The sequence below is a fragment of the Solanum lycopersicum genome, chromosome 7, assembly GCF_036512215.1.
Source record: "Solanum lycopersicum chromosome 7, SLM_r2.1".
Lineage (NCBI taxonomy): Eukaryota > Viridiplantae > Streptophyta > Magnoliopsida > Solanales > Solanaceae > Solanum > Solanum lycopersicum.
This window is the reverse complement of record NC_090806.1, coordinates 3,854,408-3,873,410: the sequence shown is the minus strand read 5'-3', so window position 1 is coordinate 3,873,410 and position 19,003 is coordinate 3,854,408. Positions and strand designations below refer to the sequence as shown.

At 27.2% G+C, this 19,003-nt stretch overlaps 1 protein-coding gene across 1 annotated transcript; it reads left to right on the top strand.

Moving 5' to 3' along the window:
* The first annotated feature begins 9,622 nt into the window (after positions 1-9,622).
* Positions 9,623-14,252, top strand: VP1 (pyrophosphate-energized vacuolar membrane proton pump 1). Its single transcript, NM_001278976.2, is given in 8 exon segments — positions 9,623-9,981; positions 11,237-11,811; positions 11,924-12,303; positions 12,530-12,616; positions 12,709-13,039; positions 13,149-13,559; positions 13,649-13,708; positions 13,792-14,252. Coding segments are annotated over 8 exon segments (2,298 nt in total). The 5' UTR covers positions 9,623-9,734; the 3' UTR covers positions 13,999-14,252.
* The last annotated feature ends 4,751 nt before the right edge of the window (positions 14,253-19,003 follow it).

The following is a 19,003-nucleotide window of genomic DNA, read 5'->3' as shown; positions in this document are numbered from 1 at the left end:
TATATCTATATTACATACTGACACTCCTTGCCTTCTATACGATTTTATTTCTTTATATTTTGACACCCCTTAAATCAATTTCTAGCTCCGCCACTAATCTTGAACATGCGATTTCTTTAATCTCAATCCATTGCATTGATCATAAGGCGGCTAGTTAGCATCTTTGAGTGCATGAAAAAGAAATTGGGGGAGAAACAGTCAACGATGTGCGAGAATAATTAGGTTTAAATGTTAATGAGATTTTTGGTTTTGTTGCAATGACTCGAGAGCGGAGTTAGATAAGGTTTAACCGGGTCGTATGAATCATGTCGATGAAAATTATTACACTTTTTATATATGGCTAAAGTTATTTTTTTTTATGTATATATATAATAGATGTTGAATTACCTTTGACTTCTTCATATATTTACTTTTTTATATTCTAAACTCCTTTAGTAAAAATTTTAATTCTGTTATTACTATAATTGTGTCGATAAAAATGCATACATCCAATGAAATTATCAAGATACATGTAAGCTGATACGATCCCAATGTTATAAAAAAAACTACTCATTTTTTTAATAAAACTATTATCCAGTTAGGAGGTTTGCACACCTCCAGTTGGATTCATCAAATGTCAGCAGCCTCTCAAAATTAACAATTTATCTCTTATGACATTTTTCCAACCTAAAAATTAGTCTTTTCATATTTATTGAAAGTCTTCTTTTGTTTTGTTTGTAGTGAATTTGGTACTCCGTTTGTTTTAATTTATTTATCTTGTTTTCATTTTAGCAAAAATATATAAGTATTTTTATGATTTATGTTCGAAATTTCAGAGATATACTTATATTATATTAAAGTTCTATTACCCTCTGAATTTATTTTATAAGTAATTTTTACCTCTTTTCAGCCTACATGACACTAGCTTGTAAGAAAAAATCAACAAGTTGGACCCATAAGATAGTGTCACGTAGGCCGAAAAGGAGTAGATTATCATTAATAAAATAAGTTCAGGGGTTAATAGGACATTAGTATAGTATAATTGTGTCTCTGAGATTTCGGCATAGGTTGAGGGATACCTGTGCATAGGGGTGTACAAACCAAATCATTAAGTCAAACCGAACCGATGAACCAAATCAAATCGAAAAAAAAGACTTGTGGTTTGGTTTGATTGGTTTGGCGATTGAAAAAAAAAACCGACCACTCTTGGTTTGGTTTGGAATTAGAAAAAAAAGAATCAAACCGAACTCAAACCAAACCGACACACACATATATATAGATAATTTATTTTATTTATAGATAAAAATATTATCTGCATATAATCTACTTTGGTGATATACTTTTTGTTAGTTTATGATGTTCAATTTTATATATTTTATTTCAAATTTGAATTTGTAAAAATTTGTATATATACAATATATGATTTATGTATATAATTATTTTATTTATAGCTAAAAAATATTATTTATAATGTACTTTGCTAATATATTTCTAGTTAGTTTATATTTTTCAATGTGTGTGTTTATATATATATAAAATTTATTTTATTTATAGATAAGATTATTTACATATGATCTACTTTTTTGATATATTTTTAGTTAATTTATAGTTTTCAATTTTAAATTTCTTATTTCAAATTTGGGCTTATATATATATATATATATATATATATATATATATATTTGAAAAATTATAATATTTTATTTTGTGTTAAAATCCGAAGTTATAAATATATTGTTATAGTTTTTCAAATTCGAAGTTAACAATTTACTTTGTAAATATTTTTTATATTCGATTTGCATCTAGGCTTTAACTTTAATAGTTTAGCATAATGAACATTGATATTTCAGAAAAAAATATTTTGTACTCATATGAATTTGACAGTCTTTCAAAAATTTCTATTCACTTAACATAATTTAAGTATTTTTTATCACAGGGGTAAGTGAAAAAATATTTATTGCCTTTTCAAATACGGTATAGTTGTAAAAACCGAAAAAAACGACTAAAATCAAAACTGAAAAAATCGACATTATATGATTTGATTTGTTTTTTAAATTTAATAAATCGATATAATTGGTTTAGATTTTTTAAAATAAAAAATTAAACCGAACCGACCTATGTACACCCCTATCTGTGCATTATCCCTTGAGTTTATATGAAATCTAATAAAATAAAAAGTATTTTTATTTTAAATTAATATCATATACTAAAATGTCCCTTAATATTTTAGTTTTAAATATGTCACATGAAGTTATTAATAAAGAATTGTCAAAATAGAAAAACAAACATTTTTTCATCAAATTACTTACAAAAATGTTTTCACTAATAAAAAAGTGAGAATCTTTAAAGCTATGGAAAAAAAAAAAAGAGTAAATAAATAAATAATAATTTTGTAAATAAATGAAGAATATGCTTGATTCCTAAAATAGTTGTCACCTGCTGGCAGTACTTGTACATTTAAACATATTTGTTTTTTGCTACAAGTACATAGGATACCAATTTACGGGCCACTAAAATTAAATTAAAAGAATTTTCATGTTAAATTTAAAATAATGAATGATCGCGATTAGAAATAAAAGTTTTTTCTTCGCGAATTAATAGAATAATAGCATATATGAAAAATAAATTCTCGTTAAAATATTGAAAAATAGTTATTACATATATTTTTTTCTCATTGATTCAATCAAACTGTTCATCACAAAACATTTTTGGGTGAAAAATTCAATAATATTATGTGTGTTATAATTCATAAGGTGATAAATCACGTGAAACTTAGCTTTCCCACAAACTTATCAAATTAAATATAATTTAAAGATAGAAAAAAAAATTAATGTGAAAACTTATGTTCATACATTAGCCATATAAAAAAGTATTTGCTACCAAAAGAAAATGAAAGTTTGTTTTTTTTTTTACTCAAAGTCAAATATAGATATAAAAAAATATAAATTAACCTACATAAAATGGAGTAATATATATTTAAACATGAGACTTGACTTGGTCTTTGGTGGATAAAAAGTCAAAGTGCACAATTAATTAATATTGACACTAATTAATTAGTCCTTCCATTTGGGGATAGAAAATCGACTAATTTATAATGAATAAGTTAAGAAAAAAATATATAATATATAAAATTGGTATGTAAATGGGAACACAAGAATAATATACATCAATTAAGTGGATTAAATTATCTTTTTGTTCACAATTAAATTGGATGATCTATGTGAATTATGCTTTTCTATAATGTTTAGTAAAGAGATCCGTTGATTAGTTGCAAATTTCGGTAAAAATCATTCTTACACGTCATAATATTTACGTTGAATCTCTTGAAATGAACTGAATTAACAGAAAAATATCAATTCATTAGGTCAGTCGAGTTTCAATACAATAATAAAAAAAAGTTAATCACATGTATATTTCGCTTTCCATTATAAATTAAGGATATTTTTACATCGGTCCTTTAAATAAAAGCTAAGTAAGAGCCCTTCAAAGTCTCGCTAGAGTGCGGATTTTCGCTAAATACATGCTTCATCTTTCACCGCTTCTCGTTCGTCTTAAAACGTATAATTCTTTTAATTTACATTTTCAAATGCTCATTGCATATTTGAGTTAACCACTTAAAATATGTCACCTTGTATAATCACATACATTAATCTTAATAAGTCATAAAGTCTCATACATATTTAAATTGTTTATAACGGACACAATCACAAAAAAAATATTTTATGTAATTAACTTATTTACGTGATAAACACTTGTAAATACGGATCATAAATATTTTTGAAATATAAATAAAAAATATTTAATATAAAAATATTTTATTGTATATTCAGATGCACATATTCATTTGGCTAATATCTCTTGAACCGCACAATATTCCATTAAATATATCACCACTAACAGTATTCTTATTAAATTTACTTATCCTATCTCAAAATAGATAACATAATTTTATGAAATTAAATAATTCTTTAAATAAATAAAAAATATAAATAGTCATTTAGCCGCGAGAATAATTTATTTATTTTTATAATAATTTTTCTTTTATTTAAACATTTCGATTTGATTATAAAATTTTGAAATGTAACTTAAAATTGAATTTTAAAGTCGGAAAAGTACTTCGAATCTATTTTTATTTTTTTCTCTATAATTTTAAATAAAAATGCTCTTTTCTTTGATTTCTTCTTCGTAAAATGTATAATCAAACATAATTTAATCTTTATTTCTAAAAGAAATATTAGCTAGGTCAAAAAAATAATATATGAATTAGCTATGATATTTTTTAATACTTTCCTTGATATTTTAATTTTTTTTAATTATTAATATATTATATTAATTATACATTCTGTTGAGTATAACATGGTATATAACAAATATACAATAACTCATCATATCAACGATACAATATTATTAGTACATAAATAATATAATTAAAAATAAAACTATCAAAAATACATCAAATCGATCAAACCATGCATAATCATAGTGGTTGTGCATATTATTCATAGCACGTGCTACATTTTTATTATTTTTTTCTCGTAGAAATATTTATATGTTATAATTATATTTTTTTAGATTAATATCTTCGAAATAAGGTAAGAGTAACATTGATAAATAACAAGACAAAGTAAATAGTGTGTGAAGATTACGAGTCGCATGGATGTCTCGTTGTGTACGCGTAAGAGATTAACTAATTTGGTAATTTTAGAAAAGATAAAAATAGATCAGATAAATATCGAAAAAATATGATTAGACAAAAAATAACACAATTTTAAGTATATTTTTTGCAATATACAAATAGAATCGAAGGATTATATATGTTTGGCATCTTTTTTAGCAATCCACTATATATATTTGATAAATATAATGTATAAATTTCTCTGATTATATATATATATATATATATATATATATATATATATATCCCTTAATATATATTATATATAACTCAAATCATTAATTTATGTTGAGTATGAAATGAAAATTATGGATAACCAAACTATGATTAGCACATTCAAGAAGCAAACTTTATATATTAAATTTTTCATTAAAAATTAAAATAAAATGATGTTTCCCTCACAACAAACTAATTATATATTTTGGCCAAACCATAATTACGTGAATTAGTTAAACTTTAAAATTATGCAATGTAACAATAATGACAGTTCCACCAACCAGAGACACATTTTAATGTGAAAATTATGATACACGTGAATTTATAATTTATATTAAAATTAAGTAATTTTTTTATATGCATATATTTTTCAAACTTAATCTAATATTATTTGTTGGTAAGGGAATTCGTCGAAATCGAGTTGCTTTAACTCATTAAAAATAATTTGTTTAAAATTCAGTATATAATTTTTTCTTTTTATAGAAATAAGAATCAGTTGCCACTTAATAATAAAACTCATTTCTTTTGATAATGCATTTATATTTTAGAAATTCTGAATTCGTCAATGCAATAAAAAATAAAAATAAAAAAGACAATTGTGAGGCAGAAATTTTAAAGGGATCAACAACCTTAATAATTTAGAGAAAGATTTGATTTATTGATATGATGAGATTTTAATCTAACAAATATGTAATTTTGTTAGCTTTTTTTTCTCAATTTCACAATTCAAATAATAAACACACAAGAATCATGTTCATATATATATATTTTTTTTATGATGGTGATATTTAAATTAATTTATGTGTACATTGACTAATCTACTAGGTACCTTTTATTTTCTAATTCTAATAATATATAAATATCAAAACAACTCTATTCACTAGACTTTTTATATTTGTCAAGAAAAATTGTTTATTGACTTTATTATCTATAGGCCTCATGGCCACATTCTTTTGTGCTATTTTAGTAAGAAAATATGAGATATACATTAATAAGACTAATCCTTTGATATAATAAATTTAAAAATATAAATATCGTGTTAGCTTGTATTGAATCGACCTAAAATGTTATGTGCGTTTATTTTTCATATAAAGCTTGATAACGTAAAGAAAAATATAATTTTTTCTTAGATTCATTCTTATTAACTTGCTTCATGAACACTGTCAATCGCTACATAATTCATTTATGTTTATTTTTTAATCTCTTAGTTAAAAGTCACATTATTAAACTAATATTTCATAATCGACTATGAAATCAGATCTCTATTAACGCAAATATTATTTCATAATCCTTTTAGAGGAAAGATAAAATAAAAATTTGCTTCATATGTCTCATTATCCCACATTTATCAAATACTTTTCAATAATTTGTGCTTTTTCTAATTTATTATAAATATATAAAGTTATATGAGAATAAGAACCAGATCCCAGAATTTATCTTCTTTTTTTTTTTTAATTCCCTCCAAAAGTATTAATTGAATTCATATCCTTAAAAAAAGCAAAAAAGAGAATAATAAAAGGGAAAAAGAGAACAGGAAAAAGTAGTATAAAAGGATTCAAATTCTGTTAGGAGGAAAAAAATTTGTTTCTTTTTCTTTATTTATAGTAAGTATTAAATACTCCAATTTTGTCGTATTAATGCCACTTGTATAATTCACGTTTGTTCAGATTTTTTAAAAATATTAAAAGTGTATATCAGTGTATGAAATATATTTACTCGTTTTATATAAGACGAGTTATATAATACAATCTACTGGTCTATGTTTTGAGTTGATAATTACAAGATTTTGAATTTAAATTTCAGAGCCAAAGATAATAATAATAGCTAGAGCTGTCAATACAGTCTAGCCTACCCCATTCGAGTTAACCTATACATGTTTTGACATTTTATAGGTCGGGCCGGGCTAGAAAACGGTCGGACCAACCTACAACTACTTAGGCTAGAGTCTTGCCTGACAACCCACTTTCTTAAAAATTATATTACCTTTGTCCCTAATTACTTGTCCACTTTTCCTTTTGTAGTTGTCCCTAATTACTTGTCCATTTTGATAAATCAAGAAAGGACAAATTTTTTACGTATTATACCCACAATTAAATGACTAATTACTTTGAAAAATGTAGAACTTTTCATCCACTTCATAATTAATATGGGTAAAATAGTAAAATTCATTACGTCATTAATTATTTTCTTAATAGGTGTGTCAATTTAAAAGTGGACAAGTAAAAAGAGACAGAGGAAATATTATTTTTAGAATTATTAAATTAAATTATAAATTATAATTTAAAAATATTATCACAATATCGACAAAACAATATTACATGATGTTAATGTTACTACTTTTTAATCAAATCAACAAATAAAATTATTTTTATAATACTTATTAAGTTTTTTTTTCCAAGTAAAATATAAATATCTAATAGAAATATTAACTTAATTGTTTGGAATTTGGACTCTCTTTAATTTTAAAATTTAATATTATATTATATTTTTTGACTAATTTTTATTGACCCGCGGGCCGGCCCTATCGATGTTTCTCAAGCCCCACAAATCAGCAGATTTATTCAAGCCGGGTTAAAAAACTCTTTTCTCAAATGGTCTCTAAAAATCACATCCCAAACCCTATTAAGTTCCGAGTTATGCCAGCCCAATCCAATAGACGTAGCCTATATTGACAGCTCTAATAATAATTGATATTTTCTCCCATCTATCCTAAAATCGACAGACATATTTTTTGATATTTATTAATCGTGAGAAGTGATCTGATGAAAAATATTTTTATATGCAAACATAAATTATTTCAGATAAATTATACATTTAATTAATCAGTTAATAATAATAATCATATTTATTAATCAAATATATAAAAATACACATAATTTCTAGTAATTATATATTTTGATAGAGTGGTTAAGACGTTTTATGTATTTATTTATATAAATTGAAGCTAATCTGTTTATCTTTCTCAGCTCTGACGTGGATGCCTCATCTATTACTTTGCGTTTTATTTACACTAACAATTAATTTTCTTACCTTTTTTTTTAGGTATCTTCCATCTTACTTAAAACAAAAAAATAAAAAATAAAATTAATTGTTTAGATTTAGAAAAATAAAAATAATATTTTTGCGATTTGAGAAGAGAAAATAAGAGAGAAATTATAGGATAGAGAAATTAAATATTAATACGAAGGTGAAAGTTTGAGTAACCAACGAACTGAATTAGTAAAACTTTTTATTGATTGAATAATATAATTTTTTTTATATTCTTTTCTCAACAAGACGTAAATTTTTTATTGTATTCGTTTCTTTTTATTAGTTATGTTTGACTTTTTGAAAGTCAAAATCAATGGATTTTCGATTATGTTTAGCCAATTCAATGTGTGATGATTTGTGCTTTATTAATTCAACTAAATCAATTATATTTTTCAGTTTAGAAAAGTAATGACCATTATTTAAATATATATTTATTTTTAGAAAAAACTTTTCTAATATATGTTTTATCGAATATTTATAAAGGGATCAAATTCAACTAAATATTATAATCATCTAAAATAATATATATTTTTTTATTAAAAGAAACTTTTAACTTCTTAAATGCTTGGCCAAACAAGGTAATAGAATATTTAAGAAAATATAAATTAAGAAAAAAATCCTTAATTATTTAAACAATAAGTACAATTTATAAGATAAATTTGGGGAATATCTTTTTTTCAAACCTCTCATTTTCTTTTTTTCCCCTTTTATGCACACAACATTTAACTAAAAATGACCTAAAACATTAATTAAATTCTGAAATAAAGTTATTGTAGAAAAATATATTATGCTCATAAAGATTAATAAAACTATCAATTTTTCACTTATTTACTTTTCTTAGACTTCTTTTTTCATGTAAAAAGAAATAAATAATTGATAAAAAAAATTTCATAAGAAATTAATCCTCTATAGTCTATAGTTCAACTCTATCAATTTAGATCCTTAGCTATCTTTAATCTAAGTATATAGTTACCATATTCTCAACAATCAATTAAGTAGGTAAGACTATATATTAGTTATTAATTTCATCAATTCAATTATTTTTTATTTTTAAAAAAATTAACTTTGTAAAGTAATAATTTGAAATTTTTGAAAACATTTTAGGTTGAGCAAACTTGAAATTCGAATTTCTATCTGGTTTGAATTTTGAATATTATTTTAAAAATTTATCAATTTAATACTGAATATCTGAAACTTTACCTTACATCCACCCATACACAAATCATATATGTCAAAAGCTCATAAGTGACCTTAATTCTAATTAAATGCAAAAACTTAATACCTTATGAAGAACAAACTATCGGTAATTAAGGTAGTTAATCGTTATAACCTATCTTAAACACTGAGAAGTCAAAATCATAAAATATCCAAACGGATAAATCTAAAAACCTAAAAAATTGAATCTAAATTTTATTAATTCAAAAAACTACCAATTTTAAATTTTCATATCCAATCTGAATCACCGATGCCCCACCTTAAAATAATAATAAAAAACTTTCCCCACCTAATTTTCCTTAACAATAAATTAGAGTAGTAAATATAGAACCCAAAAAAAAAAAAATCAAAAAAGTAAAATATCCATAGTTTTGATTTTTCAAAATCTAACAAAAATAAATATTATTAATTTTTTTTATATATATAAAAAAAGGAAAGTAATTTATCTTTAATATCTGACTGGTGCAGTTTTCCACTATAAATATAGAAAACATATCTATCTTCATCACTGTGAAACCTCACAAATTTTTCATTTATCTTTTCTCTCTATTTTTTTCTTTATTTTTATTGGCCGGAGCTCCGGTGGTCTGCCGGTCGGAGTTTATTTTTGTCGGCAAAGATGGGAGTGACTATTTTAACAGATCTCGGAATGGAGATTTTGATTCCGGTATGTGCCGTTGTCGGCATAGCTTTCTCGCTCTTCCAGTGGTATCTCGTCTCCAAAGTTACGGTCGGTACTGATAAGTCTCATTCATCCGGCGACGATAAGAATGGATATGCTGAATCTCTCATTGAAGAAGAAGAAGGCATCAATGACCATAACGTTGTTCAAAAATGCGCTGAAATTCAAAACGCTATCTCTGAAGGTATCAAAATCGACCTTTGCTCTTACTGTTATACAACTCATTTATGTGTATTTTTCTGTATATTTTTCGTTTGAGTCCATTACTCGTATGAGTAAATCTAAGCACTATTTTGTGTCTATTGCAGGTTATTTTAAGTGTAATTTTGTTGATTTCATAATCTAGTTGTGTTTACTGTGTTAATTTCTGATGGAATATGCTGATTTATGTTGTAAATTAGTTGATTGTAGATTAAGATCTAGCTTCTATATGCATTCGTGTTGTTATCATTATTAAATTATGTAATTCTTTTTTGCTTTTCCGACACGTTTTATTTTTGTAGACTTAGACTTTAATTTTAGCCTTTAGTTATTGCGAATAATCAATTGCAGATTAGTTTACTTTTTCAAATCAACCTTTCATACATAAAAGTTACAGATCTAAGATGCCGTGTTAGGTTGGTAATTAGCTATCATCACTATCACTTGTCCGTGTTACGCTGTGTCGGATCCTAAAAATGCACTACTTTTGGAGGATCTGTCATGTACATTTTTGAAGAGTTCGAGCAGTATAGGTGTCATATCTGCTGGTTTGAGATACTTGTATGAAGTCTCTTTTTGCTAAGTAATGATTTAGATTAAAAAGAACTGTTTTTTTAAAAAAATTTATGTTATGGATTTAAGTATTAGATCTGAACATTGTCTAATAATTTTATAGAAAAAAGGGTAAATATTTAGTTAAGTCTGATTGCTACAGTGTTAATATTGTAATGACGTTGAGCATCCATTCCAAAATGTTGAATCAATTAAGAAAAGGAACTAGATAGGGTTTAATGTATCTAATCAGGGAGATCTGAACATTTTACACTCTGTCAACAAGACTGCATTTTTTTCGCCGACTTATTTCTGTGGATATCTAAATATTTTACACTCTTTCAATGAGTCTGCATTTCTTTCGCTGACTCATATATGTGAATAACCTTTTATTGACGTGGAAATAGAAAAAGGAATGCAGTCTACTTTACATGGATGACAAATCAAGAATTGCGTAAAAATTGTAGTATGTACAAAGTTGGTTACTTGTTTCAATTACTGATTTTGATTAAGTTACATTTGCTTTCAACTTTTCTAATTTTTTTTTCTGACCTTTTATTTGGACTATATTGCAAAGCTAGCTACTTCTGGTTAGTTGTTTCTTCCTGGTCAGTTAGTATAGACCAGGAAAACTTGCCGGACTATTGACTTTTGCAATGGATTCTCATTATCTTTTTGTACAACAGGAGCAACCTCATTTCTCTTTACGATGTACCAGTATGTTGGTGTTTTCATGGTTGCTTTCGCAATTTTGATCTTCGTTTTCCTCGGCTCTGTTGAGGGATTCAGCACGAAGAACCAGCCGTGCACATATGACAGCACCAAAACTTGCAAGCCAGCTCTTGCAACTGCTGTCTTCAGCACTGTATCATTTCTGCTTGGTGCTGTTACCTCTGTGGTGTCCGGGTTCCTTGGAATGAAAATTGCCACATATGCAAATGCCCGAACTACCTTGGAGGCTAGAAAAGGTGTTGGGAAGGCTTTTATTGTTGCATTTAGATCTGGTGCTGTGATGGGTTTCCTTCTTGCTGCAAATGGTCTTTTGGTTTTATTTATAACCATCCTTCTATTTAAGATGTACTACGGTGATGACTGGGAAGGTCTATTTGAGGCTATAACTGGTTATGGTCTTGGTGGATCTTCAATGGCCCTTTTTGGTAGAGTTGGTGGAGGTATTTATACCAAAGCAGCAGATGTTGGAGCTGATCTTGTGGGCAAGGTGGAGAGGAACATTCCTGAAGATGATCCTAGAAACCCAGCGGTATGGTTACTTATCTATTAGTATGTCGAGATCTACTTAAAATTTATTTTCTCGTTAGCCTTGTTAAGAAACTTCTTTTCTAGTTGGTTCTCAAGTGTAAATAGTCCCTCAGGTGATTGCTGACAATGTTGGAGACAATGTCGGAGATATTGCTGGTATGGGATCAGATCTTTTTGGATCTTATGCAGAGTCATCCTGTGCAGCTCTTGTTGTTGCTTCAATCTCATCCTTTGGTGTCAATCATGAGCTTACTGCTATGCTATATCCCCTTCTCGTCAGCTCTGTCGGCATCCTTGTGTGTTTGCTTACCACCTTATTTGCAACTGATTTCTTTGAAGTCAAGGCTGTTAAGGAAATTGAGCCAGCATTGAAGAAGCAACTCATTATCTCAACCATTCTCATGACTATTGGAATTGCTTTTGTTAGTTGGATTGCCCTTCCATCGACCTTCACAATATTCAATTTTGGAGTTCAGAAAGAAGTAAAGAACTGGTATTTACTTTTATAACTTGATCTTGTGGCACTTCTGCACTGTTTATATATTCATTTGCATTATTTGCGATTTCACATGAAGTGCAGTTGAAGATGCAGAATAGATTGGAGAAATGCATTTTCCACTTGAGTGGATGACAAAGCTGCAAATTTGACCTTCCTTTCTCTGTCTTTAAAATATCTAATACTGAGGCTAACAGGTTTCTGAATCTGATTTAAACTGCAGGCAATTGTTCTTGTGTGTTGGAGTTGGTTTGTGGGCTGGACTCATTATTGGGTTTGTCACTGAGTACTATACCAGCAATGCCTACAGGTGGGCACCTATTTACTTTAGTCATTTCTTTGGCTTTTTGGGTCTTGTATATCAGAAATTTAAGTTTTGTTCTACTTTTTTCCTGTTGCCAGCCCCGTCCAAGATGTTGCTGATTCATGCCGCACTGGTGCTGCCACCAATGTCATCTTTGGCCTTGCCTTGGGTTACAAATCCGTCATCATTCCCATTTTTGCCATTGCAATCAGTATATTTGTTAGCTTCAGCTTTGCTGCAATGTACGGCATTGCAGTTGCTGCCCTTGGAATGCTGAGCACTATAGCCACTGGTTTGGCAATTGATGCATATGGTCCCATTAGTGATAATGCAGGAGGTATTGCTGAGATGGCTGGAATGAGCCACAGAATCAGAGAGAGAACCGATGCACTTGATGCTGCAGGAAACACCACTGCTGCTATTGGAAAGGTAAATTAAGTTCGCTTCTACACTACACTAAGCAGTGAGAGGTTTAGTTGGAAGTCACTATATTACCTTATGATGACAAACTTCTTTTGTGTACCTATAACGATGTCAGGGATTTGCTATTGGTTCTGCTGCACTTGTGTCTCTTGCCCTCTTTGGGGCGTTTGTCAGCCGGGCAGCAATTTCCACTGTAGATGTCTTGACTCCTAAAGTCTTTATTGGTCTGCTAGTCGGTGCAATGCTTCCTTATTGGTTCTCCGCCATGACAATGAAGAGTGTTGGAAGTGCTGCTCTTAAGATGGTTGAGGAAGTGCGTAGGCAATTCAACACCATCCCTGGTCTCATGGAAGGAACTGCCAAGCCTGACTATGCCACCTGTGTCAAGATCTCCACAGATGCATCGATCAAGGAGATGATTCCACCTGGTGCCCTCGTCATGCTCACTCCATTGATTGTTGGTATCTTGTTTGGCGTCGAAACACTTTCTGGTGTTCTTGCAGGATCTCTCGTCTCTGGTGTACAGGTAGAAAAACATATAGAAGATTGTGAATGTGTTTTTAAAAACTTTAAATGGTATGAATCTCTAATCCTGGATGAACTTTGTTTTTGTAGATTGCCATTTCTGCATCCAACACTGGTGGTGCCTGGGACAACGCTAAGAAGTACATCGAGGTAAAGTATTTCTTTTGGACCTTTCACTTAGATTGCTGTCGTATAAGAATCACGTTTCAACTCTAACACTATGTGTTGGTTAGGCTGGAGCCTCAGAACATGCTAGGACTCTTGGCCCCAAGGGATCTGATGCACACAAAGCTGCTGTAATTGGTGACACTGTTGGTGACCCTCTCAAGGACACATCTGGACCATCATTGAACATTCTTATCAAGCTGATGGCTGTCGAGTCCCTCGTGTTTGCTCCCTTCTTTGCCACTCACGGTGGTCTTCTCTTCAAGTTATTTTAATGCAACCAACTCCTATGACTGTATGATGAATCTCTATTATTCCTCTTTTCTCTTCCCATTCAAACTTCCGTTTCAATCATTTTTCGTGTTTTTAGTATCTAGAATGTTGGGATTAGCATATGGTGTTAGGTTGTGATGATGATGGTAAGGGTGAAGTGATTTTGCAGAGTTCAGAAGAAACATCAAATGTTCTTTCCTAGAGTAATTGTATCAGTTTTTTCTCTCCTCTTAATACCTTCTTGTCATTGCCCTTTTTGGGTATTCAATTTTTCAAGACTTCTTTATCTGCATTTCTCTTTCTTTCTCCATACATAAAACTAACATTTTCAGCTCAATATTTTGTAAGAACTTTTGTGTGTGTTACGTCGAGCCTATTATACATATACGTTAATCACTTAAACATCTCACTTCTTTTAATTATATATATTGACCTCAATAAATCGTAAAACCTTACATATATTTTATGTGATTAACTTAATTACCTAATCGATGCTAGAGAATACCAATAAAAGGTTTTTTCAATAATTGAAAACAAAAAATGTATAGTAAAAACACGTTTATCATCTCTTTGAATTTTGACATAACATTATACCCTACCCTATTTCTAATATCCCTCTTAATTAAATTACACATACATTATACGATAATAATGCAGTTTTTTTTTTTTAAAAAATAAATTATATCAGTAAATATTACAACAATGAACCATAACATACCTAATATTTTTCATATTGGGGTTTTTAAAAAAATAAAATATTTACAGATTTTATCATTGTATTATTGATTAAAAGATCTCTATTTCAAAACACATAACACAACAATTTGAGACGAGAATACAATAATAAAAATGACATATGAACTTAATCATAACAAATAATAGAAAAAACTAAATTATTTGCAAATATCATTTTGTGATAATAGATTAGTTACTTTTTTTTTTAAAAAAATAATTAAATATATCAATCTATATTTACTAAACAAATTTCTTGCAATTAACTAAGACTAACTTAAATTCATTTTAATCTTCTTTTTAGTTCATATCAACATAGATTATAATAACATTATTGAGATTTTCCAATCTTTTATTAAATATTTCGAATTTATCTTGAAAGTCATTTTTTTTCTTGAAAGCATTACTTTCAAAAATGAATCTCATAATCCGTAAATATAAATTAATTTGACTAAATCCACGTATTTAATACTGAATGAGAATATTATTTTTTTTTTAAAAAAAAGTTTATCACCAAACTGATTATGATATCATGCCTACATTCATATCATAAAGATAAAAATTTCATAATGAAATTTAATACTTCCTCCGTCCGATATTGTTTATTATGGTTTATATTTTTAGAGTTAAACTATAAAAACTTAATATTTTAAGATTTATTTTTTCATCGTATTTATATGCAAAAAATTGTGATTTATAGTAATTTTCATGTAATTTTAGAATATCTATTTTATTTTGTTTAATATATAGAATTAATGTAATCTAATTTACCTTTAAAAATTAATCAAATTAATTTTCGATAGGTATAACATGACAAATAATTCTGAACTGAGGAAGTATCGCCACCAACTAATATTGACTTTTTCAAACTATATATTTCTTTCTTCAATTTTTAATTTTTCATTTCATACTTATATAAAGTCAAAATTTGATCAACCCACTAAAGATAGCTTTACATGTAATTTAATTAAATGCTAACACGTGCACTAAACAAGCTTAAAACTACAAGATTTTTGTAATTAATAAAGTTTGAAAATTAATATTTCTCTAAAGTTTGGCATGTGTGTGAACGGTAGGAAGGAAAATTTCTTATAATTTTTTTTTAAAAAAAAATGTTTGGTATAATGTAAAAGAAAAATTTATACATAATAATAATTATACCTATTCAATAGATATAAATTAGGGAAAATTATATATAATAGCAAATTAATAACCTAAATAAATGGAGTAGCTAAAGTTTGATTTAATTGTGCTCCATATCAAACGTTTGCGAAAAATTATCAGGCGTCTCTCTCCCAAATATCTCGCTCGCCACTCTCCTCCAATCTCTCGCTCGCTTCCTCACTTTTTATACAAATACAAGCGTATAAAAATTGTTTTTAATTGTATAAAGCAGAAAAAATTGTATAAATACATATAACTTTGTTCCCCTCTTCTAGATCTCGCTCGCCACTCTCCCAAATCTCGCTCGCCACTTTTTCACTTATATAAACAGAAGCGAAATGTATAAATTACATATCTGTTTGTATAAAGCGTGAGAAAATTACTTTATTATTGGAAATTGAGTACTTTATATAGTATATAGCATATCCTTTTAATTATGCAGTAGACTATAGTACAAAATAACGTTTTACACACTTTATATTAGCAAAAAAAGCAAACATTTTTAATAAATCTTATGAATAAGTTATGGAAGCTTTAGAAGCAAACTAGAAATAATTACCAAACATATAAAATATTTGCAACTTGATTATCACATAATTAACCAAAATTTTTTATATTTAATTACTCCTGCAATATATATCATAAGATTATTTTCTTATTCGTGTATGTTTATTTGATAATTTTTAACTTCAAAATGTTTGAATTTTGGGTTAATGAGCTGATTTTGGAGAGTAAAATAGAGGGTAAGGTTGGAGATAATGTACAGAACAACTAAAGCCTACGGTCATGGATATAGAGTTTCATTAATGCTCTGTGTGATATTCGATAACTTACGAATTTTTTACGATTTAAAAGTTGAGGATGTCATTTTTTTTATCAAGATCGAATCAAAAAATCAAAATATCTACCCCTAGCCTAATGTGTTTTCGAAAAAATATTTTTAAAGTATAGCAATTTGTATTTAACTAAGTCGTTTTAAAAATACATTTGTAAATGATAAAACAATAGTTTCCGCTTGACTAAGATTCTAAATAGTGCTTTAGGAGTTTGATCAAGTATCTTAACTCACAAAAATTTTGACTTAGACTTTTAATTTTCTAAAAGTAATTATTAAATTTTGTTAATTAGATTAAAAAACTTATTTGAAATAAAATGTTTATGAATAGTTCTAATTAGTGCTTCAGGGGTATATATCTCAATAATTGACAATACAAAATATAAAAATATATGATTAAAAAAAACTTAATTGAAATATTGAAATTCTAAAAGATATCACTTAAAATTAAAACGAAAAAAGGTAATTTTTAGGAGAAAAAAGAAGAAGCAATTTTAACTTTTTAGAAGTTTGATTAATATTAAAAAAAGGGCAACTTTCACATACAACAAATAAAAAATTCATATTTGTATACTATAGCAAAGTTTGCATAATTGCGCTCCATAGCAAGTATAGAAACTGTATAATTCGCTATACATATACAGTTGAAGCAAATTGTATAAAACGAAGTGTATAAAACAAGAAAAAGAAAGACACTTGAACAGAGAACTGTATAAGAACGAAGTGTATAAAACGAATTGTATTATTATAAGTGTATAGCACGTTTATATACAATTTGAGTTTGTATAAAATGAGAAAGAGAGAAATTAGATACAATTTGAAAATTGTATAAACCGAGAAAGAGAGAAAGGCAAAAGAAACTGGTCAGGGGAGTATTTTTATTGTATAATTATAAGTGTATAGGACGAAAATATATGTACTTGCATGTGTATATACAATTTTCTTACGCTTTATACAAACATAAACCCAATTTATATATTTCGCTTCTGTTTGTATAAGTGAGAAATGCGAGGGTGGCGAGCGAGAATTTGGGAAAGTGGCGAGCGTTATCTGGAAGAGGAGAGAGAGGAGAACAAAAATATATGTATTTATACAATTTTCTCTGCTTTATACAATTAGAAATAATTTTTATACACTTGTGTTTGTATAAAAAGTGAAGAAGCGAGCGAGAGATTGGAGGAGAGTGGCGAGCGAGATATTTGGGAGAGAGCCGACTGACAATTTTTTGCAAATGTTTACTATGAAGCACAATTAAATCAAACCCTAGCTACTCTATTTGTTTTAGGTTATTAATTTGCTATTATATCTAATTTTTCCTTAAAAAACTAAATATTTGTAGACCTTTTAAACGAGTATTCAAACAAAAACTGCAAAATATAATAGAAGATCTAGTCAAAATATTTTTCTTTAAATAACTTAATAAAAAGCTTTTGGAAGATTAAAAATTACTCCTAAGAAAGAAGAAATACTATATATACTTTAAGTCCCCTATGATTAATACTAATTAATTAACATAAGCACAAGAAACTAGACATAATATAAAACTTAATTATTACTTTTTGTCTTCTTCTACCTCAATTTATAAGATGCATTTTAATTAAAAACGAAAAGTGTATTATTAAAGAATAATAAAATTCTCACATCGATGGTTAATTGGACTCTTTATAAGACTTATGAGTATCTCATTATAATACACATAATAATTAATTCTTAATATTACATTTTGTAAAATAATTTAGTACATTAGTAATTAATATTAAAAAATAATAATAATCTTTTCTTATATGTTATAAATAATAATGTTAAAGTAAAAAATGAAAAATTTATTTTTATAATAATGGACAAATAAAGAACTTAGAAAACATATTATACTTGTGTGATAATAAAAAGTTGTTGATAGGATCCTTCCATTAATTTTTTTTTTTGTTTTAATCTTCTAATTAAATAATTTGAGAGTTAGGTATTATATATTACCACTTTTTAAACGTGCATAGTGTTATCTTATTTAATTTTTAAAATTTATTTATCTAAATAAATAAAATTATAAAATCTTTTATCTTTAGTAGAGTGTATCTTAATATATTTTCTATTAGGAATCAAATTTCATCTCACAATTTAACGTGATATTCGTTTAATTTGTCATTATTTTTTGCTTTCTAAAACATAATTAACAGAGAAATAAATGACATTATCATTGTAATTAATTGAACATAAAATTGAATCTCAACACACTATTAATTTCACTATTATATATTATTTTTGATCGTCTGATAATT